The sequence below is a fragment of the Macaca nemestrina genome, chromosome 13 (assembly GCF_043159975.1).
Source record: "Macaca nemestrina isolate mMacNem1 chromosome 13, mMacNem.hap1, whole genome shotgun sequence".
In the NCBI taxonomy this organism is placed as follows: Eukaryota; Metazoa; Chordata; class Mammalia; order Primates; family Cercopithecidae; genus Macaca; species Macaca nemestrina.
In genome coordinates this window covers 108,416,330-108,441,587 of record NC_092137.1, presented here as the reverse complement: position 1 = coordinate 108,441,587, position 25,258 = coordinate 108,416,330, and the positions used below count along the sequence as shown (strand labels likewise).

Here is a 25,258-nt window from a genome sequence, read left to right as displayed (position 1 = left end):
CAGCAGGTTACAGCGGCAGCTTCTGAGGGAGGCCATCGGCTTCCCAGTTTCCAGTTTCTCTCCTCTGATTCTTCCTTTATCTTTACCTGAGAACTTCCACAGACCTTCAGAGATGTAAAGCCTGCGGTTTAAGTCCAGCTTCTTTGCGTGGCACTGGGGCCCTCCACCACCTGGCCGGGCAACTCCTGACGTGCATCAGTCAGCGTCACCACGGGGAGCTCTCTTAGGCGGCCCTCACCCCCACAATACTGGAATGCCTTCCACCCTCTTCCTGCTTCTGAATTAAATCACTGAATATCCTTCAAGAGCTGGGTCCTAAGTCCACTTGCTATATGAAGCCTTGCCTGGAGGCCTTCATCCTTGCCTGTGCCATAGTCAGGATGGACAGCTCTACCCACCTTGTCATCCCAAGCAGCCCACTGACAAGTTCTGCCTGTTAGGGTCATCTACAGGCATGCAGGATCCCCCCTCACAGGCCAGCCCCTGCGCCACAGTAGCCATCTCCAGCTTTGTTTCCCTGGCTTCTTGCATACCATGTTCATATACGAGGTGCTCAATAAATGCTGATCGAATCAATACATGAAATCTAGTTGTTCTGATCAAAATGTCTCCTCAAGAACTGTCTTCTCCTGCTGCCAGGGAGTTTGTTATGGGAAGATCCTCCATCTCCTGACACTGGAGCTCGTATCGGGGCCCGGGCCCCTCCCTCCACCTCTGCTGTGCACCTCATGGTTGCTCACTCTCCTCAAGCCCTTTTGGTGTGTGTTTTCCAAAGAATGGCAGAGCCAGGAATAAACATTAAGCAAAAGCCATTCCAGATCGAGCCCCGGTAACTGCAGTGTTGGGAGGTCATTGAGTGTCCTCTCTGGTTCCTTACAGAACGAACCGCCCCCGGGTGGGCTGCCCCCAGGTCAGTATGTTAGAGGCCATGGGTCCCTCACTGCAATCCATAGCTCAGCACAAAACAGGAAATCTGGCCTTGGTCTTTATCCCCGGAAATGGAAGACAGCTGTCCCCCTCCAAGGCTGTGCCCCCAGGACTTATAACTTTCATGATCCCTACTGGGTTCAGGACAATTGCCAAAGCCACCCAGCAGAAGGCGATGCCTTATCTGGCAGTGATTGGAGGGCGGGCGAAGGCCTACCCCTTCCTGCATAGACCTGGATTCACCAGCTGTGCTTGCCCTCATCGTGCTGGGAGGCCCTGGAGTGCTGGTGGGCTCTCAGGGCTGCGAGTATAGTGCCCAGAGTTGAGCATTCTGAGTTCATTTAAAAACCTGGTGCGGGAGCCGGTGTGTGGCTCTTTCCGTGACGGCACGCACTAAGGAAGTAGGACTAGCCCAGGGTATCTCTGCCATCCTGCCATGAGGGCAGAGGGAGAGGGTTTTCTGCTGTCGTGAGAGGCAGATGTGTGTCCGTGTCTATTGTGTTCAGACTTGTCAATATCACCTTGCAAATTAGTGACTCATTTGTGAGCTCACTTTATTTAGTTTTTAAAAATGATTTCCTCGGGGAAAAGTGAGCTCAACGGATAGCAAATGGGATTTTTAAATTCATGGTTTTGGCTGACCTGCTAACAAGCTTGATTGCTGGGGTGAAGTTCAGCACAGCTCTGAGGGCTGGGGAAGGAGGACACCACCAGGTTCCCTTAGCAGGTGAGTCCTTTTCCAAGAGGCCCGTCTCCTCTCAGCTGCTGTGCGAAAAGCCCTCACTCTGTGTTGCCGGGAGCTTCCCTGCTAGAGGTCATGCCCAGTGGTACCAGCCACAGGGAGATGGCTGGACCAGGCCCAGTAGACAGGGGCAGGCAGCCTGTTCTCCCACCTGTGGCTTTTGGTGTGTCTTGGAATAAGATCCTGAAGGGACGGAAACGGGAATTTACCCAGCTCTTGGACAAATGGAAGACATTTAAGTCCCCTGAAACTGAATCCACAGAAGCTTCCAAGCCCCTAACTCTGCCATATTTCACATCGCTACCTCCAGGACATGGGTTAAGTACAAATACACAGAGGGAAAGCGTGAAAAGCCCAATTTCCAGAGTGGCTGTGTTCGTCTTGTGGAAGCTGATTTCATCTGGAAACTTCGGAGTGAAAGGCCATCTATTTCTGGTATGGAACTGCAAGCTCCCAGACATTCAGAAGGACGTCGTGCTGTGTGTGCCCTTTCCCAGCAGCCAGCAGGTGCGAGGTGGCAGTCGTGCCCAGAGGGGGCCAGCATCCTTGCCATCCTTTCCCCAACGTGCTGGATGCGTCAAGGCCTCACGGGACATGACTGAGTCATCTGTTCTTTCTGGGTGTATCTGGAGACACACAGCTGTTTGTAAGAACAAACTGAGGCAGTAGCTCTGGTATAAAAGATTTGATTCGGCTCATTCCTCTGTTTCTCAGGGTGGCGTTGCTGTTTGTTAAATATTTCACACTGACAGTTTGCAGCCCATGAAGTTCTTGTAAAGGGGGCCCTTGTGCCAGTGATGAGCACTGTTTTAGGACTTTGTCCCCAGAAGAGTTGGCCTTCATGTCTCAGAGCCAGCAGGTCAGAGCGAGGCTCTGCCAGAGGCCCACGTGGCGCCATTACCTCTGAGCCTCTCATCAGAATTCCTTCTGCTTTCTCTCCACAGGGTGCCTGCAGGAGGGGCAGGGCCGCCCCGGAATAATGTGGTCGGAGGGTCTCCACTGGCCAAAGGAATAACCCCAACCATGCACCCAGGCAGTGGGAGTCTGAGCAGCCTGGCCACCGCCACCAGGCCTTCCCTGCCCATCACCACTCCCCAGGCCCATGCCCAGCACCCCACAGCCTCGCCCCCAACAGGCAGCTGTCTGCGGCACTCAGCCCAGCCAGTGGCCAGCCAAGCCCGGAGCACCATTTCAACAGGTACGTTCCCAGACTCACAGGGGCCTCACCCTGCAGGGCATCAACAGTGGGGCTTCCTGGGACATGCTTGTGAGACACATCATGGCCCAAGGCTCCAGCAGTGCGTGTGCGGCTGGTGGTATGTGCTTGTCATGCTCGTGAACGTCTGATCTCTGGGAAGTTCACTTGCCTTTCATGTTACCCATCCTGGCAGCTGAAGTTAATTTACAAATATTTACACATTTCATTGTGACAAGAGGGCCTCATGGGCTAATAAGATTAACACCGGCACTTTCAGATGCCTCCCCCGTGAATGACTGCGAGCCAGCCACATGGGTCCTCCATCTGCCGCCTTGCAGGGCTTCCCAGCTAGGCGGCATCTCACAGGACAGGGCTGGGGTACACTCGGGTCCAGACTCTTCCCTTTCTGAAGTGCTCTGAGGCAGGAGGAATGACAGCTGTTGATCCTTCGCCTTCATGGCAGCTGGAGAAAGTTAAGGAAAACCAGTTTGGCCCTGGGATGTTGTGAGATGAAAAGAAATTACGGGGTGGACCTTAAGGGCATAAAGAAGGTAAGCACATCTTGGTTGGTGGCTTAGTGTTGAGCTAGTAAGAACAGCTGATGCCGGATTCGCAGGCTGATCTGGGAGCCCATGCCACGGCATCTTCCACCACGGTGGAGCCAGTGACGCTGGCATGATGCCGAGTACCCTGGGACAGGAGGGCGTAACCCAGAATCTCTCTTCCCACCCCAACTCTGTCCTCAGAAATCATCTCTTTTTCTCACAGTGAGGCTTAAAGGGCAAAAATAATGTAAATTCATGGAAGCAATAAAATGTACTATTTCTTCAACCAACCAACACAATGACCCATTCGAAGTGTCCAGAAAGAAGCAGCTTCTCAAGTGTGGAAAGAGGAGACAACACTTAGCACAGCAGAGGCCATATTTCCTTCTTTGGCTTAGCTGATGGGACAAGGGGTAAATGTCTGTCATCTACTTGCCCACCCAAGTGGGTGCAGGGCGGACTTCAGGTACCCAGTGCCCAGCGTCATCACTGGGTTCAGGTGGACTTTGGATGCCTGGTGTCTGGCACCATCAGTGGGTGCAGGGAGACTTCAGGTGCCCAGTGCTGGTGGTGTACCTGTCAAGCAGTGGGTAATTTAGCACCAGGAAAGATTCATGGGTGGCCTGAGCACTACCCTGGTGTCAGAGCCTTCAAGAGCTACTCTGCCATCGCGGAGAATCTGTAAGTCTCTACTAGTATCTTTTTTACTTAAATTAGCCAAGAATGATGCTTTGTTTTCGCAACCCTGGCTCCAGGGCCCTGGGAAAGAATCTGCAGCAATATTACCGGGTGCCCGAGCGCACCCTGCAACCCGTGACCTTCTGATCAGCCATCCTTCAGCATGGGTTACGTGGATCTGTGTTTTCTGGTAGCCTCTAGCTGGGGATACAGTCATTGCAGTTGGCAAGTGATCTGGTGATCTGAAGTCGTGCTCCCTGACTGGTCAGAGGCAGCCAATATGCTTATCTGTTTGGCCCCTGGAGCACCCAGGCAGGACCAGGGGAGCAAAAGTCCCAGGCCAGGTCCCTTCTGGTTTTAAACATCTCATCCAATCAGCCCGGCGTGCTGTACAAATGTTTCCACATGCACCAGCACTAGAAAGGGTGAGTGGCCTTACTCATCACGGTGAGTCACCATCCCAGTGCAGTGACCCTGAGTTGTCTGCCCAGAATAGCCAGTATAATGGTCTTTCCACACCAAGCCTTGCTAGAAACGTTCCCAATTCAAAGAAGAAATGGAGCCCTGCCAGTCACTTCTCCCTCTGTGGAATAACAAGCAGTATCAAAAGAAATTGGCAAGGCTGTGGGGCCGTGCAACATTGTGTCTCAGTCCTCCATCACCATAGTAACCACAAGGGTGCCATGAGCATTCTCTTCCATCAGTTTAATGTTACACACGGGGAGAGCAAGGCACGGGATGGTTAAACGGCTCCCCCATGCATCCCAGCCCAGCACTTGTCCCCACGCGCTATTGCTGTCACAGCCAGGTTAAAGAATGGCTCCTACCGAGCCATATCAGTAAATTAAATGCCACTGAGTTCCCGCGGCATTTTCCACTTCATTCTGCATTTAGAGAGAGAAAAAACACTGTTGACAGTCCAAGTAATGGATTGTTCCCCGCAGTAATTGCCCATTTCAGCAGACCCCAACCCTGGCGGGTGGGAGGCATTTCATCAATGTTCTCATCTCGAGCCAAAGTCAGGCAGTTTGACAAAGGCTTAATTGCATTGGCCATAGCATCCAATATGATTTGTTCTCCTTGATTAATGTAACTCCTTTCCCAAGGGCAGAACACCCCCTGTAAAGTGCCAGTGTTCCTTGCACACTCCTGTCTATGCTTAGTAGGAGCAAGAGCCCAGCAGAGCCATGAATTCATCAGCAAAGAAGCACTGAGAAGGAGCTAGATACAGGCAAGGCACCCTGCAGGGGTCTGGAAATGGAGGAGAACCGGACAAGCCCCATTTCCACCCCAGTTAGAGAGAATGACTGGAAAACAAAGTTCTGTGGTGGGTTTGGTAAAGCGCAGCAAAGGAGGCCTGCTTAGGTATTAGGAGAGCGTGAAGGAGGGAATTCATTCCAACTGGGGAGGAAAATAGGAGGAGGATTAGGGGTAAGGCATATGGAAAGTTTTCAAGAGGAGGTGATAATGACTTGAATCTTAAAGGACAAATAGGAAGTGTCTGAGACAAAACAGAAAAGAGATTCTGAGCAGAGGAACCAGCATGAGCAACGGCCTGGCAATGAGGAAGAGCATAACTCTTTGTTTTGGGAAACTTTATTTAGCTGTGACATGACTAAAGCAAAGGTATGGAAGAAGGAGAAGTCCAGTGTGTAGATGACAGTTCCCTGCAGAGGCACGCTGTCCTTTAAATCTGAAAGGTGGGTAGAGCTCAGCATGCAACAGTAGGAGAGTGTGGGAAGCACTCAGGAAGGGGAAGCATGGGGAGCTCCTGGCCTGCCGAAGCCGGGGGCCCCTGGACACTGGAATATGGGTAGGGTGCAGGAGCAAAGAAAGACCCGCAGTGAAGCTGAAAAGCTAAGCAGGACAGAGCATGGAGGTTCTTCTAGACCATGTCAGGAATTTAGATGTTTATCCTAAGGGCAGTGGGGCCCATTAAAGGGTGTTGAATAATAGACATAGTCATATTTTTGTGTTTAAAAGATTGAGCTAGACTTCTGCTTATGGCCAATCTGAAGTGATGAGGACGGGAGTTACCCTCCCACATGAAACAAATTTAAAAAGCCAAATATATAAAACAACAGTTTTCAAGATACCAGACAACCAAGGACTGATTCACGAGAGACGTTGTAGGCACTGGCAAAGGGAAGCAGGTAACCAGGTGGAGGAGCCCCACAGGCTCTCTGCAGTGAGGACCTGGAGATTAGAGTCTGTGACAGAGAGGTCTGGAGCTTCCAGGGCAGTGATCAGAGAGGAGAGAGCAGCACAGAGAGGCTGCAGAGCATGCCCTCAGATCTTCAGCTGACAACTAATCTGCATATGAACATGAGAAACATGCCCAAAGCCAGGAAAAGAATCAAAGAAAGAAAGGATTAGTGCTCACAGTGCCCAGAATACACACCAGCTGGAAATAGTGCCTGTTTCCACCAGCCAGACTGGAAAAATTGCAGAAATCACCAAGCATTGAGTAATCTACACAGGACCTTGCCTCTGTAGTGGGGAATGTTCTCTTCAGACTGAGCGCTGTTCCAGTTTCACCCAACAGCTCAAAAGCAACACTCAAGAGTCAAGCTATTTCTGATTAATTTAACTTTGTCCCAGAACAAAGCTTAAGAATATTTATAGGAATACAAAAAAAAAAAAAAAATCCAGCTCTCAACAACATAAAAATCACAATGTCTCATGTTCAATAAAAAATTATGAGGCATGCAAAGGAGCAAGAAAATATGACTTATATGAAGGGATCCGTCAATCAATCAAAACTGACCCCAAATTGACGTAGATGTTGCAAAGACATTTAAAAATGATATTACAGTTGCCTTTCACATACTCAGAAAGTTAAGTAGAGACATAAGACACCCAAATCAAACTTCTAGAAGTAAAAACTACAGTATGTGAGATCAAGAATATACTAGATGGAATTAATGGCAAATTAAACATTGCTGAAGAAAAAATATTAGTAAACTTGAAGACATAATAATAGAAGCCATGGAAAGTGAAACACAGAGATAAAAGACAATTTTGAAAAATGAACAGAATCAGTGAGCAATGGGACAACTTTAAGTGGCCTAATATATGTGTAATTGGAGCCTCCAATGTAGAGGAGAGAGGTAGGACAGAAAAATGATTTGAAGAAATAATGACCAAAATTGTTCCAAATTTGATGAAAACCACAAACACAGTTCAAAGACAGTTGGTGAACACCAAGCACAAGAAACATGAAGAAAATTATAACAAAGCAAATCACAACCAAATTGTTCAAAATCTCTGACAAAACACTGAAAATAGCTGGAAGAAAAAAGATACATTACATGAAATAGAAAAAATGATAAGGATAAGGATGATGTCAAGAACAGTTCAAGTGAGACGACAGAATAACCAAAAAAAGTACTGAAAATAATATACCTGTCAATCTACTCCAAGCAAAAATATCTTTCAAAAAAAGCAAAATAAAAAATTATTCAGAAATAGTAGAACTATAAGATTTTGTCACTAATAAATCCACACTATTAGAAATGTAAAACTAAAATTATTTAGAAAGAAGGCAAATGATACTAGGTAAAAATGAAGATCTATACAAAGGAATGAAAAGCATTGGAAATGGTAACTACGTAGATAAATATATGAGATGTTTTCTTATTATTTGAATATCGTTAAAATATAATTGACTGTTTAAACAAAAGTCAAAACAATCTAGTTTGGGATTTAAAACTCAAAAGTAAAATGTACAATAAACAAAAACAAAGTTTGGGAAGGGAGAAGTGGAAGTTTGGTATACTACTGTAAGAATCTTTATGTTATAAAATTATTTGTAAATGTCTATAATAAAGTAAAGATGTAAGCAGTCACTAAATATGAAACAAAGAGTTACAGCAAATAAGCTAAAAGGGAATAAAAAGGAATCATGAAAACATCCTATCAATCCAAAAGAAAGCATTAACAGAAGGGAAAAGAAACAATGAATACATGGGTCAAAGAGAAAACATATAGTAGGATGGTAGGTTTAAACATAAATCATGTAAGTAATCACACTAAATGTAAATGGTCTAAATAACCCTAAATATAATGCAGAGATTTTCACATATTACTAGAAAGAAACAAAAAACCAATGGTATGCTGTGAATAGGAAACATACTTTAATACTTCAAGTCTAAAGACACAAATAAGCTAAAAGTGAAGGGATGGAACAAGTTATACACATTATTCACAGTAGTTACATTCTATAAAATTATCATGAACACTGAATTTGTGAATACTTAACTATTGTTTCTAGGTGAAATTGTGTGTGGCGTGCGTGCATGGGTGTGTATACATATCTCACATAAATTATCATCTTGTTCTAGTAGATTCTATTTTATTTATTTGACAAAAGAGAAAATGAGGTTCAGAAGGATTAAGTGGCTGACCTGCGGCTGCTCTATTAACAGGTGCCAGAGCTGGGATTCAAATACTGTCCAACTGGCCTCAGAGCCAAAACTTCCTGCACTGTACTGTGTTGCCACCTATCGGATCTATCCTCCTGTCACCTCTGTGTGATGCTGAAACAAAAAGACAGAATGTCGCCTTGTTCAACCTCAGCTGGGAATATGGGTGTCAGGCAACTCAAATTTTTTGCCATTCCATGAATGTCTGAAAATAACTGAAAGCACCACAGATAATGACTTGGGGGTTACAAATCATTTTTCACTAGTAGAAGAATTTGCAAATACAGAATCTGCCAATAATGAGAATAGATTATACCACACTAATATTAATCAAAAGAAAGCTGGAGTGGTTATCTTAATCAAAGCAGAATGTATAAGAATTATATTATTAGAGATAAAAAGGCAATTTCGTAACAATAAAGGGGTCAGTTCATTAAAAGGACATAACAGTTCTAAATATTTATACACCAAGTAACAGAACCTCAAAATACATAAGCAATTATGGATAAAGGTACAAGGAGAAATAAACAAATCTACAATTATGGTCAGAGACTTTCATCTCTCTCTCAATATTTGATAGAACAGTTAGACATAAAATGGTAAAAATTTAAAACATTAGAACAACAGTATAATCAACTTGACTTAGTTGACATTTGTGGAACATTCTACCCAACAACAGCAAAATGCATCTTCTTTTCAAGTGCACAAGGAACATTTACTGAGATAGATTATGGGCCATGATATTTTTAAGTTTCAGCACATTTAAAGGGATTCAAGTCATGGAAACTACATTCCATGACCACAGTGGCATTGAATTAGAAATCAGTAATACAAATAATAACATATTTGATATGCTCAAATATTTGAAAACTAAATAACATACTTCAAAATAACCCATATATTAAAGAACAAATCAAAAGGGGTGTTATAAAGCATTTTGAGCTGAATGAAATGAAAAAGAACAGTGAACGTGGGAGGGCTAACACTGATTTAGAGACTTCTTATAAAACTACTATAATTAAGTTTATGTGATTTTATTGTAAAGATGTTTGTTTTTAATATTTAAAAAGTCAACTCTATGATCTATGTAAAATGGAACACACAATAGCCAAGTGTTGAAGCACTGACCTACTGGCTCTAGGATAAAAAGCAGGCCTTGTTGGCTGACTTTCAACTCCTGCAGGAGAATATGGACAGGAAGGCCCTGTGAGAATCAGGGGACCAGAGCCAGGTGTGCCAGTTCTAACAGCTCCATCATTTTCCAGGGGATGGGCCATACTAAGCCTCCACCTGGGGTGTGAAAGAGAGAAGAGAGAGCCCCAACACTGGTCATGGTGCTGAAGATGGCTCTGGCCTGAGGACTAGGACTAGCTCAGCACCCTCCCTGCAGGACCGGAACTCCCAGAAGCCCATTAAACCTAGTTCTGAGGGAGGGTCCCAGAGGCCAAGCAGCACTAACAACAGAACTGCCAGGCCCAGAAAAGTAGACAAAAAGCTGCAAGCTCAGGGTGAGCTGGCACACTAAGATTTCAAAGCACAAAAGGGAAACTCACACATAAGTTAGCCAATAAACTCAAGAGATGGGAGGAAAATACGGGAGAAATCTGAGAGCATCTTTGCAATCAGTATGTTTAAGATCTAAGAGGAAAAGAAGGAATAACATACACAAAAAAATAAAAACAGGAAGCTATGAAAAAATAGGTGGATGGCTATGAATCAGAAACAACTGGATGTGAAAAAGAACCAATTTGAAATTTTGGAGAGGAAAAATATATGTTTAAATACAAAACCTCTGTAGGTAGCATAAACTGTAGACACAATTGAAAGTAGAATTAGTGAAATTGAAAAACCATACAAAGGAATTTATCCAGAATACAGAGCAGAGACGAAAAATATGAAAGAGATGTATAAACATGGAGGATATATTGAGGAGCTCCAAACTACTTCTAACAGGATTTTCATAACTAGAAAACAGAAGAGGTGTGACAGAGAGAAGATTTAAAGGAGTAGTCCCTGAGAATTCTCCAAAATTGAAGAGGGGCTCAGGTTCTCACACAGAAAGCACAAAGAGTGCTGAGTAGGAAAAATAACCAAAAATCCAAGTCTAAACATACTGAACTTAAACTTCAGGCATCAAAGGATAAAGAAAATACTATAAAAGCTGCCAGAGGGCAGATACAGATTACTTACATAGAAATGAATAAAAATATAAGAAAGAGCCAGTGTACGCACTATTTCAAAAATATTAAATGTAAAGAAAAATGGGAAAAGGAGGTACTAGCTAAAAGAGGACAAAGTATAGAAGGAATATTATTTATTAAATGGGAGAGACAACTGGTTAATAAATTATGGGGGAAAAGCTAATAAAGAGGCTAAATATAGGAGAGAAGGGATGAGCCAGCGAAGGTATCAAGGATGTGGGTGAAGGTGTTGACCTGGTGGGACCCAGAGTCCTTGTGACTGGAAGGGAGGGGTGTGGGGAAGTGGAGAGGGGGGTTGGCCTGGAGTTGTGGGAGTTCCATTTCATCCCTGAAGTGGGAAGCAATACCCCTGAAAATAAGGAAAGGACAAAGCTGGTGATGCAGTAGGTCATTTATTCATTCCCCTATCATTTATAAAGCACCTACAGATACTAGGGACATACAGTGAACTGAGTGAGGACTCAGTCCTTGGGGCAGCTGTAATGGGACTGAAACACACCAAAGGTTTAAAGAGGAGAGGAAAGGGAAAAGCAGGGAGCATGGTTGGTGCTTTCGTAAACAGCCTTCATCTGTCAGCCTGACTTCAAAGAAGGTGTGGGCTACTTTGGCATCACTAACGAGTAGTCCCAGCCAGCTCAGGGTGGGAGCACCCGGGGTGGGTGAAAATAAGGGTAAATCCTACCAGAGATGAGCACACTCTTCACCAGCCAGTATCGTGACCTGAGCTTTGCCTTGCTTTCTCACACTACAGTTTTTCTTCTCCAGTGGTTCCATTCTGTGAAATCGGAAGTGACGTGGCTGGGGTTCTTTTTTCTCAGAGACTCACTCTTTTATTCAAAAAATGTACAGAGCACCTTCTACATGCCAGGCACCATTGCGGGGGTTATCCGTGAATTAAGCAGCCATGTCCCTACCTCATGGAGCTCCATTGCAGTGGGGACAGGCAATGAACAATCAGCCTCCAGTGAACATGTGAATTACACAACTGTGAGGAGCTAAGCACCTTGCGGGCAAAAGTAAGCTGGAGCTAGAGCAGGAGCAGGGGAGGCTGAGGCTGCAGAGGGCAGGCAGCACCGTGAAGGCAGTAGGCAGGTCTCTAGAAGGTGGTATCTGAGCCTTCCAGGCACCTGAGGGTCCCGCCTTGCAGCTCTGAGGGAGGTGAGGTCTGTGGGCAGGGGTGCTGGCACTGTGCCTCTGAAGTGACCAGGAGCCAGTCGTACTGGCAGTGGCCAGGAGGCCAGTGTGGCTGAGGGGAGGGTATTAGGAGGTGAGGTTGGAGGTTGCTGGAACACACTCTGTCTCTTCTTTGGTGCCTGGATGAGCAAAGTAGTGTGGCAGGCAAGGGGAAGCCAGCCAGGAGGTAGAGGTCAGCCATGCACAGCCCAGGGGCGCAGACCCTGGTGCAGTCCCAAGGCCAAGGGCCACAGCGCTTCCCTGGCAGGCTGTCACCCCATTCCAGGGACTCTGGGCCGAGGGAAGGGGAGTCAGCCAGTTGAGGGGAGAGATGAATAAATCTCCAGGAGTGGCCTCCGAGTCAGTGTTTTCAGGGTGATTAAATGACCTGAGGCCCCTGGATCTGTGTGATTGCCTGACCTGCTCTCCTTGTAAATATGGAGCTGTGTTGGGTGAGGATCAAATATTTCAAGTTTCCAACCCAGCTGAAGCCCTGAATATTAAAAAAAAAGAAAAAAGAAAAAAAGGAAAGAAAAAAAAAGGGAAAAAAAAAACCACACATAAATCAGCCCTTCTGTATTTCATCTCGTAGAAGCAGCAAGCTGCTCAAGTCCCGGAGAATCCGGGATCACATAATTAGATCTCACCAGCGCTTCACACACGGCTGTGTCAGAAGAAGGCCCGACTCCCAGATGGAGAGCTTTGTACGCCTCGCAGTGCTACTTCCCGTGGCCTCCAAACGCTGTTAGGATTAACGAGTGCATAGTTGGGGGCTGAGAAGATTGTTTTTATTGCATGGATTTTCTTTCATGCTCTGAAGCCATGCATGCCACAAAGTCTGCTGGTAGAAAATGATTACAGTATGACATAATTTTTCTCTGCCTTAAGAATGCACAGCAGCTGGGTGTGAGCTGCGTGGTGCTGCCTGGGCCACTTGGTATAAAGCAGTGTCTGATGCTCAGCCCAGGTCTCCACTTGGGCCAGAACAACCCAGGACAAAAGTCACCATTCCCCCGGGGACGTTCATTCTCTCCCAACATTTGTTTCATCCATATTTATTAAGGAGACGATTCCCTGAAATTACTAACACACATAGTAGCAGAATTACTATGAATGTGGTGCTGCGTGTAAAGGGAGCTGTATCTTTTCATATGGGAGGTTTTTACAAATGTTACCACTTTCAATCCCTAACATCTTTAAGAATTGTTTTTGCTGGCAGCAAGGTGGTGGATCCACAGTTGTAAGGTTCCAGTTTTGTAAACCTGGAAGCCCGGGACTTCGACATGCAGGCACAGCAGCAGATACAGACAGATGGCAGCAGGATGGTGGGCGGCTTCTCCTCCAGGCTGCTGCTGGGAGAAATGTCCGCTGCTTTCTTCCTGCGGTTGTCTCCGGCCAAGGCAGCTCTCGTAGGCTCAGCCCTCACTCAGCAAGATCACATACCCAGTGTGGAAACCGAGGACCAGCCGGGCCGGTTCAGGGGTCAAGAGTAACTGGAGTCAAGCTTGATCGGTTTACATGCAGTGGTGCTTAATAATTCAGGGGACATCTTGAGGCCTCACTGAGATGCTTTCACAGGCTTTACTTTTATGAGCATTTTTACAAGCATATTTCAAAACCGTATTTTCAAAATTTTTCTGAGTGCTTTAGCTCATCACAGCAGAGAAAATTAGTTAGAGCAGGAGTCCACAACCTCCAAGCCACAGACCAGTTCCGGTCCATGGCCTGTTAGGAACTGGGCCGCACAGCAGGTTGTGAGTGGTGGGTGAGCAAGTAAAGCTTCATCTGTATTTACAGCCCCTCCTCAATGCTTGCATTACCACCTGAGCTCCACCACCTGTCAGATTAGCAGCAGCATTAGATGCTCACAGGAGTGCAAACCCTGCCGCACATATGCGGTATCTAGGTTGCACGCTCCTTATGAGAATCTAATGCCTGATGATCTGTCACTGTCTCCCATCATCTCTAGATGGGGCTGTCTAGTTGCAGGAAAACAAGCGCAGGGGTCCCACTGATTCTATGTTATGGTGAGCTGTATAATTATTTCACTATGTATTACAATGTAGTAATAATAGAAATAAAGTACATAATAAATGTAATGCACTTGAATCATCCCAAAACCCTCTCCTGCCCCAGTCTGTGGAAAAATTGACTTCCACGAGACGGGTCCTTGGTGCCAAAATGGTTGGGGATCGCTGAGTTAAAGGACTTCATAGAACTGGGAACGTGCCCATATTCATGGCAACCTTGGCAAAGCTGTTTTAGCTCCACCTGAGGAAAGGGGTGTTTTGAGCCATGGCAGGGCCCCCTGATCCCTTGGGCTTTGGAAGATAGGAATGAATTTTCAGGGTTTCTTGGCGTATTTTTCCATCTGTGAAGTGGCCAGGTCTGGAGAAACGTGAGAGAGAGGCTGTGAGGGCTCGAGGAGGGAGCCTGAGAAGAGTGTGCACTGCAGCTGCCTGGCAGGCCTGGCAGGTTGCAAACTAACCTTTCATCCTGCTCTCTCTCCAACCACGTCTCCAGCTGCCCACTCTGCAGCCCAGGCTCAGGACCGGCCAACTGCCACCGTGTCACCCCTGCGCACTCAGAACTCTCCATCCCGCCTGCCTGCCACCAGCCTCAGGCCCCACTCGGTGGTGTCCCCGCAGCACAGCCACCAGCCCCCAGTGCAGATGTGCCCACGGCCGGCCATCCCCCTCACATCAGCAGCATCAGCCATCACACCTCCCAACGTCAGTGCCGCCAACCTCAACGGGGAGGCTGGAGGGGGGCCCATCGGTGTTCTGTCCACATCCAGCCCCACCAACACAGGATGCAAACTAGACGAGAAGAAAAGTGAAAAGGTAAGAGGCCCGTCCTGGACGAGCCCTGAGCTCGAGGCCAGCTGCTTACTGTAACTCTTTGGCACTAGATGGCAGTGGCATTTGTGCAATGGAAGCTTGAATGTGGGCACCAAATGCCTGCCCCTAGATGAACCAGGCGTGTGACAGAGAGGGAGCCGAACCACCACAGCAGCTGGTTGGAGAGGAATCAGGCAGGCCTTGGGTGCTGGCAGGGCCAATGCAAGTCCAGCTACATTTCTCATGCAAATTGGAAAAAGGTGTCCCCTCTTGAAAATGCCTTAGTTCCATCTGTTGTAAAATCATTGTAATATACTCATTTTGTTAGAACGAGATACCTATTGCCACGTGCTGGGATATTGTAATGATAAATATATAAATCTACATGTGCAGTGTGAACAGCACCCACTCCCTTTAATATGTCATCCTTGTGCAGTCCACAACCTGTTAAACCATATGGGACAGGCCTATTTCCTGAGTAGCAATGAGAAGGAACAAGAGAATGCTGACCTGATAGCTGGTGTGTTTTTTAGCTATTGTTTTAGCCATGAAGTGCTGATTTCATAAAAGAAAATCTGGGCCAGGCACGGTGGCTGAAGCCTTTAATCCCAGCACTTTGAGAGGCTGAGGCAGGCGGATCACCTGAGGTCAGGAGTTTGAGACCAGCCTGGCCAACATGGCAAAACCCCATCTCTACTAAAAATATAAAAATTAACCAGGCATGGTGGCATGTGCCTGTAATCCCAGCTACCCAGGAGGCTGAGGCAGGAGAATCACTGGAAACTGGGGGACAGAGACTGCAGTGAGCTGAGATTGTGCCACTGCACTCCAACCTGGACAACAGAGCAAGACTGCATCTCAAAAAAAAGAAAAAAGAAAGAAAAAGAAAGAAAATCTGAGTCCAAGAAACTTGTTCCAGTTGCCACCGACCTAGACATTAGATTAACCAGGATGAGAATCCAGACTTCCAAATCAGTGCTGTCCAGCAGAAACATAATGCAAGCCACAAATTGAATTTTAAATGTTCAAGTAGCCACATTTTTAAAAAGTAAAATTAATTTAAAAATAAATTTAAGGGCCGGGCGCGGTGGCTCAAGCCTGTAATCCCAGCACTTTGGGAGGCCGAGACGGGCGGATCACGAGGTCAGGAGATCGAGACCATCCTGGCTAACACAGTGAAACCCCGTCTCTACTAAAAATACAAAAAAAACTTAGCCGGGCGAGGTGGCAGGCGCCTGTAGTCCCAGCTACTCGGGAGGCTGAGGCAGGAGAATGGCGTAAACCCGGGAGGCGGAGCTTGCAGTGAGCTGAGATCCGGCCACTGCACTCCAGCCTGGGTGACAGAGCGAGACTCCGTCTCAAAAATAAATAAATAAAAAAAAATAAATTTAAAAGGTGAAATTCATTTTAATAGCCTATTCCGTTAAACCCAATATCCACAATATTACTGTTTCAACATGTAACCTGTATTTTAAAATTGTTGATGAGATATTTTGCTGTTTTTTTTACATGAAGTTTTTGGACGCCCATGTGAGATCCAGTAAGCAATTCTCCAGGGCTCAGGGCCCACGCACTGCCTGAGACTGTATCCCTAGGGCGTTGGACTGGGTCCTGGGCAGGGAGCCACTCTGTGTATTGGCCTTGCTGCCTGAACGGTTTAGGGATTGTTCTCTCTTGGCTTGACTGATTCTGTGGGTCTTTTGACATCTTTCCATGTAAAATCAGTCTTTGGATCAGGATGTCTTAGCCAGGGCTTAGATGGGCATCCTGGACACTAGATGGTGAGTTCCATGCAGGGACAGCCTCTCTCTCTTTCTCGAGGCCATTGCCAAACACAGCACTGACTTGACGGGCTCTCTGCCCATCACTCTGGAGGCAGGCCCTGCTCCCCTGTCCTCTGCATGAGCCGGGAACACGGCAGATGTGGGCCATACCAAGTTCCGCAGGGCCTTAGCACCTCCTGTGTTATTCAGTCCAGAGTGATGGTTGTTCCTGTGCTGACTGGTGTGGCAGAGGCATGCAGCTAGCAAAGCTCAGGTCTGCTCCAGCCTGACAGGGCACCTGACTTGAAGGGCCACAGCCGCTCTATGTTTTGTGTCTGTCTATTTGAAGAACAGTTCAGTCTTGAATCTGTTTACTTCTGCCCTGCTGCTCTTGTTATGTGGCTGGGTCTCATCAGGAGGGAGAGGTGGGATTCACAGTCCTACCCTCTCACTTAAACATTCTTCCTTCTTCCCAGCTGCTCAGGAACAACCGGGGCAGACTTGGAAAGTGGGGGCCGTAATAGTTCCTTCAGCATTTCTGGTTCTTTGCACAAGAATTCCCTCTCTCTAGTTTGTGAAGCAAATGGGACCGGCTTCAATATGACCATTGCTGAGTGGGTTTCTATGACATTGAGTCCTGTAGGAATCTACATGAGGATAATGCTCTTCCCCGTCACCCACCTAAGTGTGAAGCTAATGAACACCAGCTGGGTCTGTTCCTAGCCTGCCTGTTAGACACTTTGCAACTATTTCGCTTTCACGTACGGTTTACGCCCTCTAACAGTTGTCCTATATCAGCAAAGAGCAGTTGAGTCCAGAGGACACCCCAACATCCCTCTTGATGAAAGGCACCATGCAGGGACGCCCTGCCATGCAGGGAAAGCTGCACATACAGTGGCTCAGCCTCCTCCTCCCCTGGCAGCTCCTGAGCTTCTGTGGGCAGCAGAAGTGCGCAGGCCACGCTTGGGGCTGGGCACATGCTGTGGGCACACAGGAAGCAGTCCACGCTGCACTCCAGGCAGGAGGCGAAGTGGTTTTTGGTTTTTGTGAGGCCGTGTGAGCTCGTGCCCAGAGGTTCAGTAAACCCCAGCGGAGAAGCGCATCGCCCTCGCACACATTGTGTGTACTTTTCATTCCCACCTCTCGTAACCAACAAAGACAAGCACTGTCTATAAAACCACCTGTGAACATTTTTCCCGTCTGTGTTCCCACTTGAATTTCTCCCAATTTGCAGCAACGCCCAAGGCATCTACAGCTGCCGTTTGTAGCAGAAGAGCAGAGATGATGGTCATTTTAGTCCACTGCTCAGAAGCAAGTGAGCCTGTGTGACCTGCACCAGCAGGCTGGGCTGGGCTAGGGGGCTGGGGCCAGCACACTCCCTGCAGGCCGCTTCCTGCGCCCCAGCCCGCCATGACTACGCTGAACAGGCTTCCTAACTTTGGGCAACTTGATCATAGATGTACACATGTCTAATTATGGCAAAGGTTTTTTTAAAGCATTCGGCGGTATTCTCCAGTCTGTTTCTGTTAAATTTTCTTTGGGAAAAGACAGTGAGCTCCTCACTCCCATGTCCACTGAGACACACACCTCAGTGTGGCACAGTTTCCTAGCACCAGTGCTGCTAAATTCTACCCACGCCCTTCGACGCATATACCACAGAGAAGTCAGGGTTGATGCAGCTCCTGGGCACCGTAGAGTAGGGAGTAATTTTCTCCTAGGAGCATGGGAGATTTATGCACCATATCCCTGAGTGTGGAGAAGGAAGAGGCCCCAAAACCAGCTCTTTGTTGTATGGTGTCAGTGGCTATGGTTGAGGTCCCAGGAGGCTGGTCCCCAGGAGGCTGGTGCTGGGAGGCTGGTCCCCGGAAGGCTGGTCCCCGGAGGCTGTTGACAGGAGGCTGGTGCCAGGAGGCTGGTCCCGCGAGGCTGGTGACAGGAGGCTGTTCCCAGGAGGCTGGTCCTTGGGAGACTGGTGCCGGGAGGCTGGTCCCGGGAGGCCAATGACAGGAGGCTGGTGCCAGGAGGCTGATGCCCAGGAGGCTGATCCCAGGAGGCTGGTCCCCGGGAAACTGGTCCCCAGGAGGCTGGTGCTCTGCTGCTATATCCAGGGGGATTCGGCCTTTGAACTCTGCTCCCTGCATGGCCCAATGTGGTGTGGAGGCCTCTAGGGATAATACAAGTGCAGACAGAGTGGCAGTTCTTTCTACAGACCCAGTCCTGAACCAGAGCTCCTCTCTGGGCCCAGGCATCTGCCAGCCTATGCAGGGACCTCTCCAGCCTACCCGCCCAGGTCTCTTCCCGCCCACCTGCCTGATCATATTGCTCCCTGCAGGGGCTGCCCTGTGGCCAGGTCCCCAACACCCACAAATTACACAGTAGAGCTCAAATCTGGTTTTAAAAGGTGATCTTCAGGATTTAAGTTATCCTTTTGCACTTAAAAATGAATTTTATGCTTGAAACAACCATGGAACACTGCCTATTGTATCCATCCGTGACAGTTTTCTGGTTTTGAAACTGTGTGAGCACATCAGCACCAGGTGATATGAACCCTCAGGGTACCTAAGTCCAGGGGAGAGTCACCCAGAGGAGAAGGGTGCCAGTGCCTGCCAATGGGCTGCGTGCGGTCGGCATCCCTAACCACCCGGCCGGCCATCACTCATTCTCTTATTTGTGCCCCAATCCCTGACTCATCTGTATATTGCAAGGAGCATGAGGATGTACCTGGCAGAGCGCAGGCACGTGGTTCATAGTGATGGAAAGATCAACCCTGGCCTGGAGGAGCCAGAGTGTAGTACAGGTCGCTGTACAGGTACACAGGTGATTGATTGCAGGAGAGGGCGGGTGACGGACCTGCGTGTGGGAACAGAGGGTCACCGAAAAAGGCGCCTGGCCAGCCCAGGTCAAGGGAGGCTTCCTGGGGCACAGGTGGGAGGATCCTCGGTTGAGGGTCACCCCGAGCAGAAGCCAGAGGACATGGCCCGAAGGTGAGGGCCAGGGATGGGAGAGGTAGCAGGCAGCCCTAAGATGACTCATTGCCAGCCTCTCAGCACTGCAAAATCTGCCAGGCACTGGGCAGGAGGGTGCCATGGGTGCCATGAGGCCATGAGTGGTGCCCCTTGCTTCCTCGGGGTTCTGAGCCCCTTGCTGCCCTTGTGCAGTTGACCAAGTCCACACGGTGAGAGCGCTCCTGCCAGCCGCCTGACTTCTGTGGAGCCCTCTCCTTGGTGCTGAGGTTCCCCGAGGCTCTGGCCCGGCCATGGACTCCACAGCAGCATTCTTCAAATGATCAGTCCAGTGGATTGGGACCACATTTTTATTTAGATTGGACGGGATAAACAGAATGGAACAGGGTAGCATAGATCTTCATGCTGAGCGTACAGTAGGGACGGTACACTGGGGAGCTTCTGTGTTGTTGTGTGCGAGTCCTGACATAAAACTTAATTCAAAAACATCTCGAAGCCTTGGGCCGACAGCCCCTGCCCATAGAAGGCACCTGGTGATGACTGTAGACTAAAGAGAATTGGAAAAACTGCTGCCAGTTAAGTTTTCACTCTCACAACTTATGGGAAATTCTTCGTGGGCCAGAAAAAAAAAAAAAAAAGGTAACTTTCCTTTTATGGGTGTGGTAGTTTTAGTTTCAGTGAGTAATAGAATATTGAAACTTGAAAGGGCCTCTAAAGATGTTTTCTATTAAATTCCCCATTTTCCATGTGTTCCTGAGGCTCAGAGACCTTGAGAGATTTGCCTGGGGCCACACAGCATCGGCAGGGGAGCTGGCACAGGAATGCTGGCCTCTCGCCTCCTGTGTTTGGGTCCAAGTGCTGACTGTGGTGACCTCCCAGTCCCTGGGAGACCATGGCCTGTCCAGGAGTCCCACAGTGAGACAGTGGGCCTGGACAGTCCCACGTCTGTCCAGGGTGGTGGCTGGCAGGAGACCATGAGATTGGCCTTGGGGGGAGAATGGGCCCTAGGTGTCTGCCTTCTGGGTCCACATTGGACCCAACCACAGCCAGAACCCGTGCAACAATGAATCACTGACCAAGTCCGTGTGGACGGCATGATCTATGTCATCAAGACTCTGCAAACCCAATTTGGTGTGAAAGGAACAGAGGACCTGACAGAGTGACCCATAATGGTGGCAGCGAGGCCTGGTCTGGAGCATGGAAGCTGTGGGACACATATGTGCATCCACCCATTCAATATATGTATAATCTCATATATATATGTGTTTCATATGTCATATACACTTACGATATTACATAGGAATGTGATTATATTTTTAATGAAAACCAAGGAACATCCAATCCAAAGAAACCTTGAGGATGAAGCTCTTTTGAGTAGCCAGGCAGCTCTCCCTAAAGTGAAGAAGCGCTGGCTTATAAATGTATTTCCTCTCGAGTAGAGGCACCCTGCAATAGGTAGACGCTTACTCGTCTATCCTACTTCTGCTGACAGGCAGCATGGGAAGCCAGCCGCTGCCAGCTTTCATGCCAGCTTCTCCAGAGTTACTAGCCCTATTCACTTCCAAAGTGACAGCGACACTCTGCCGGCACAGGCTGGCCACACGCTCCCACCAGCCAGAGTGGGGAGGGACCTGCTGTCACCTGCAGACACTGGCATCAGAGATAGAAGGGGCTGGATCTGACCTCACCCAGAACTGAGCTCACCCACGTGGGAACCATCATGTGGATCTTAGGGGAGACCTGCCCCCCAGCTTGCTCACGGAGCCCCTCAGCCCATGCTCTGGCGTCAGGTGCAGCTACAGCCTGATGCATCCCTGGGCTCCCAGGTCCATGGGGGGCTTGGGAACCTTGGGTCTGCCCCACAGCAAAGTCACTGAGGAGTCTGACGGTCAGCCATGGGCCATGGAAACCACCTCCGCCCTGGCCACTCATGCCCGGCAGCTCTGCTGGCCAGTGGCACTGGCGTTGGCTGGGCAGAAGGGCTCACAGAGTCAGCCCCATGTGGCTGGGAGCGCCGGTGACTCCAGGTCCTCTTCCTGTTCCCCCATTGTCAGCCTGTCTTCCGAGGGATAAGGGGAGCCAGCGTGCGCAGCTGAAAATGAACCCATCCTGAAAGCATTAATCCCAGCCACCAAAGAACATTCTGAAGTTTTCCAGACAGCCTTTTTTGGAAGGTGTAAACTGCTGGAGCATCACTTACCTGATGACAAGAGTGGCAATCTCTTTCTCTAAGTTAGGAATGTCCTGTCAGAGCACAGGCCCTGAGTGGGGCAGGGCAGTGGCCCAACCTGGTCTGAGCAGAGGTCAGTGGTGGCCTGGAGGCTTCTCTTGTTATCTGCGCCCTCCCAGGACAGCAAGTGAAGCTGGCTGTCCCCAGTTCTCCTGTAGAAACTCCATGGCCTCTGCATTGGGATGAGGCTTCTGGATCTCAGCGTGGTTGTGAGTGCTGGTGACCCTTTCAGGGTACAAATGTGGACATGAGGTCCAGAGAGGCAAGGTGACCTGCCCAAGGCCACATGACAAGTAGGGCACTGGGAATGAAACCAGGCTCCATAGTACCCACAAGTGCCCACTCCCCATTCTCTGCTTCTGCTGGTTAGCTTCTCCTCTGGTCCTGCTGCTGAGCCTTGAGGAAGTGGCAGGGACGAGGGAAGGAGCAGGAGCCACAGTCATCTCAACAGCCAGTGAAGCTTGAATTTGGAGAAGGAAGACACAGTGGATTAATCAGCACGGAGGGTGGACCTGGGGTCAGCTGCCTAGTGTGAATCAGGTCTCCTGATTACTAACTGTGTGACTTCAAGCAAGCTCCTCCACCTTCCATGCCTCAGTTTCCACATCTGTGAAATGGGGATGATAACACCTACCACCGTGAGTTGTTGGGAAGAGTAAATTTAGTTAGTCTGATGAATGCATAGCATAGTATTCCAGACAAAAGTATTAGAAATTATTATTAAGAATTTGATAGTTAATCGAAGTCTGGATCCCAGAAGAATTATATGATCCATGCAGATATAAAACTTATATCCCTGAGGCTTCTCTAAAAGATCAAAGGGGGGTTTAATTTTTTTTACATATATATATAAAAATATATATACTTATAAGTAGGTGTATACATAAATATATATACTTATAAGTATGTGTATATATAAATATATATACTTATAAGGATGTATATACATATAAAAATATATATACTTGTGTGTGTGTATATATGTATATACATATATACATACACACACACACACACACTCCTATCCATCAACAAATGGAGAGATGTAGGCTACTCAGAAGGGAGCCCTAATTGGTTGGTGCAAGCTGTGTGTGAAATGTCATTTATTTATCTCCTCAATCCCTGGAGATTCCATTTCCTGGTTCACTTATCCTATGTCCGCCAAGAAACACAAATAGAAAAAGATGTTTAAGATTGCAGTTTTGTACCTGACCTATAGCCTGAACAATGAAGGGAACTCAAGAAAACTATTATTCAGAAGTAGGGTTTCAACTGCAAAGCATTAAATCAAAATCCATCTTTAAAATAGTAATACACTTTAGAAAAAGAAAAGGATTTGTGAGTCACGTGTAATCGTTGTGAGGGTTCTGCCACCTTCCCCAAAGGGCACTCACTAGTAACAAATCACTGATCAGGATTACTGTGAAATCCTACACTCTAGTGCCACATGAGCTGGACAAGCAAGCGATGCGTGTGACAATGTGGCTGGGGCAGGCGATGCACACACTTCATGGCCAGGAGCCCCTGGCACAACTCGATTCCCATGTCAAGTCTAGATTCTGTTCTGCAAAAGTCTACTGCTGTGACTGCCTTCTTTTTCAACTGATATATTCTCACAGTGCTTTCAAAGACATAGGATTTTTTTCCAGCCATCCGTGCCCAGAAAAACTCAGTGATGGCATCAGTTCAAAAGAAAAACAAGCACACGTCCCATAAACTACATCAGAAGGTCATGCCCACACATCGGACCCAGCCGTCTGTCCCTCCCAGAAGGCAACAAAGTCAGCAAGGCAGGGCATCTCTGAACATTCCACAGCACTTGCCAGTGCTCTCCATTTTGGTCCCATAACTGAGGGCAATGCCGAGAAAGAACACAGAGTGCTGCGTTTGGCGTTCTGTTTACTGTGGTTTTATTTTATTTTATTTTTTTCAGGCACTCAGGCCATGTGGTAGGGAGCTGGGGAGGGCACTCTGTCACCTCATGGGAATAAGACAGCTTCATACCATCATCTCCTTCTAGAAGAAGTCACTCATGGGACAGTTTGGTTTTTATTCACCTGATAAGTTATGTGCTTGCTTGGTAATTCCTTCCAGGCCGCATCTTAATAAATTACGAAACACATTTGTATATAGCGTAAGAATGAAACTCATTAATCTTTTCAGAGGATTCACACTCTATCTGGATCTCAGATAGAACCAATAGGTCAACTTCATGAAAGTGTTATTCCTATAGGATTTCTTTGTAAGACCAGCAGAAATGGCTACATTTATGGCTTCATCAACTGCTTGCTTGCTTGCTTGCTTGCTTTCCTTTCTTTCTTTCTTTCCTTCCTTCCTTTCTTTCTTTCCCTCCTTCCTTCCTTCCTTCCTTCCTTCCTTCCTTCCTTCCTTCCTTCCATCCTTCCTTCTTTCTTTCTTTCTTTCTTTCTTTCTTTCTTTCTTTCTTTCTTTCTTTCTTTCTTTCTTTCTTTCTTTCTTTCTTTCTTTCTCTCTTATTATACCTTAAGTTCTAGGGTACATGTGCACAACGTGCAGGTTTGTTACATATGTGTACATGTGCCATGTTGGTGTGCTGCACCCATTAACTCGTCATTTACATTAGGTATATCTCCTAATGCTATCCCTCCTCCCTCCCTCCCCCTCCCCACAACAAGCCCCGGTGTGTGATGTTCCCCTTCCTGTGTCCAAGTGTTCTCATTGTTCAATTTCCACCTATGAATGAGAACATGCGGTGTTTGGTTTTCTGTTCTTGCGATAGTTTGCTGAGAATGATGGTTTCCAGCTGCATCCATGTCTCTACAAAGGACATGAACTCATCCTTTTTTATGGCTGCATAGTATTCCATGGTATATATGTGCCACATTTGCTTAATAGAGTCTGTCATTGATGGACATTTGGGTTGGTTCCAAGTCTTTGCTATTGTGAATAGTGCTGCAATAAACATACACATCATCTGTCTTCTAACTCTTATTTATTCTCTCCTTCACTTTAAAGTCACCTTACAACTCCCCTAGACTTCAGTTTGTGTAGTGTTAAGATGGGAATAATGTCTTTTTCTACTAATGGAAATACTATGAAAATTAGTTATTGGTTTGTATCAGTCAGGGGTCTCCAGAGAAACAGAACCAGCAGGAGAGAGAGAGAGAAAGAGAGAGAGAGAGAGATATTAAGAGAGAGATAATGTATTTATTTTAAGGAATTATGTGATTGTGGAGGCTGGCAAGTCTGAAATCTGTGGGGCAGCCCAGCAGGCTGGACCCTCAGTCAGGAGTTGCTGTGCAGTCTTGAGGCAGAAAATCATTGTCCACAGGATGCCTCTGATTGCTTTTAAGGCATTCAGCTGATTGGGTGAGGCCCACCCACATTATCAAGGTATGTACTTTCAGTAATCTCCTTTACTTAAGGTAAACTGACTGTAGATATTAACACATTTGCAAAATGCCTTCATAGCAACATCTAGATTAGTGTTTGCTCAAACAACTGGGTACCTGCCTAGCTACACTGACATAAAACTCACCATCACTGTCCACCCTTTGTCAACTTGACATCTCCCTAAACTATACTTAGTTTCTAC

The 25,258-nt window shown here is 47.4% G+C and overlaps 1 protein-coding gene across 1 annotated transcript in view; it reads left to right on the top strand.

Annotated features, from left to right (window-relative positions):
* LOC105471836 (SH3 domain containing ring finger 3) overlaps positions 1–25,258 on the top strand; it is a 373,482-nt gene that overhangs the window by 301,488 nt on the left and 46,736 nt on the right. Inside the window, exons 7-8 of the mRNA XM_011724585.3 lie at positions 2,614–2,867; positions 14,412–14,731. Coding sequence (XP_011722887.2) covers positions 2,614–2,867; positions 14,412–14,731 — 574 coding nt within the window. The remainder of the gene's footprint in view (positions 1–2,613; positions 2,868–14,411; positions 14,732–25,258) is intronic.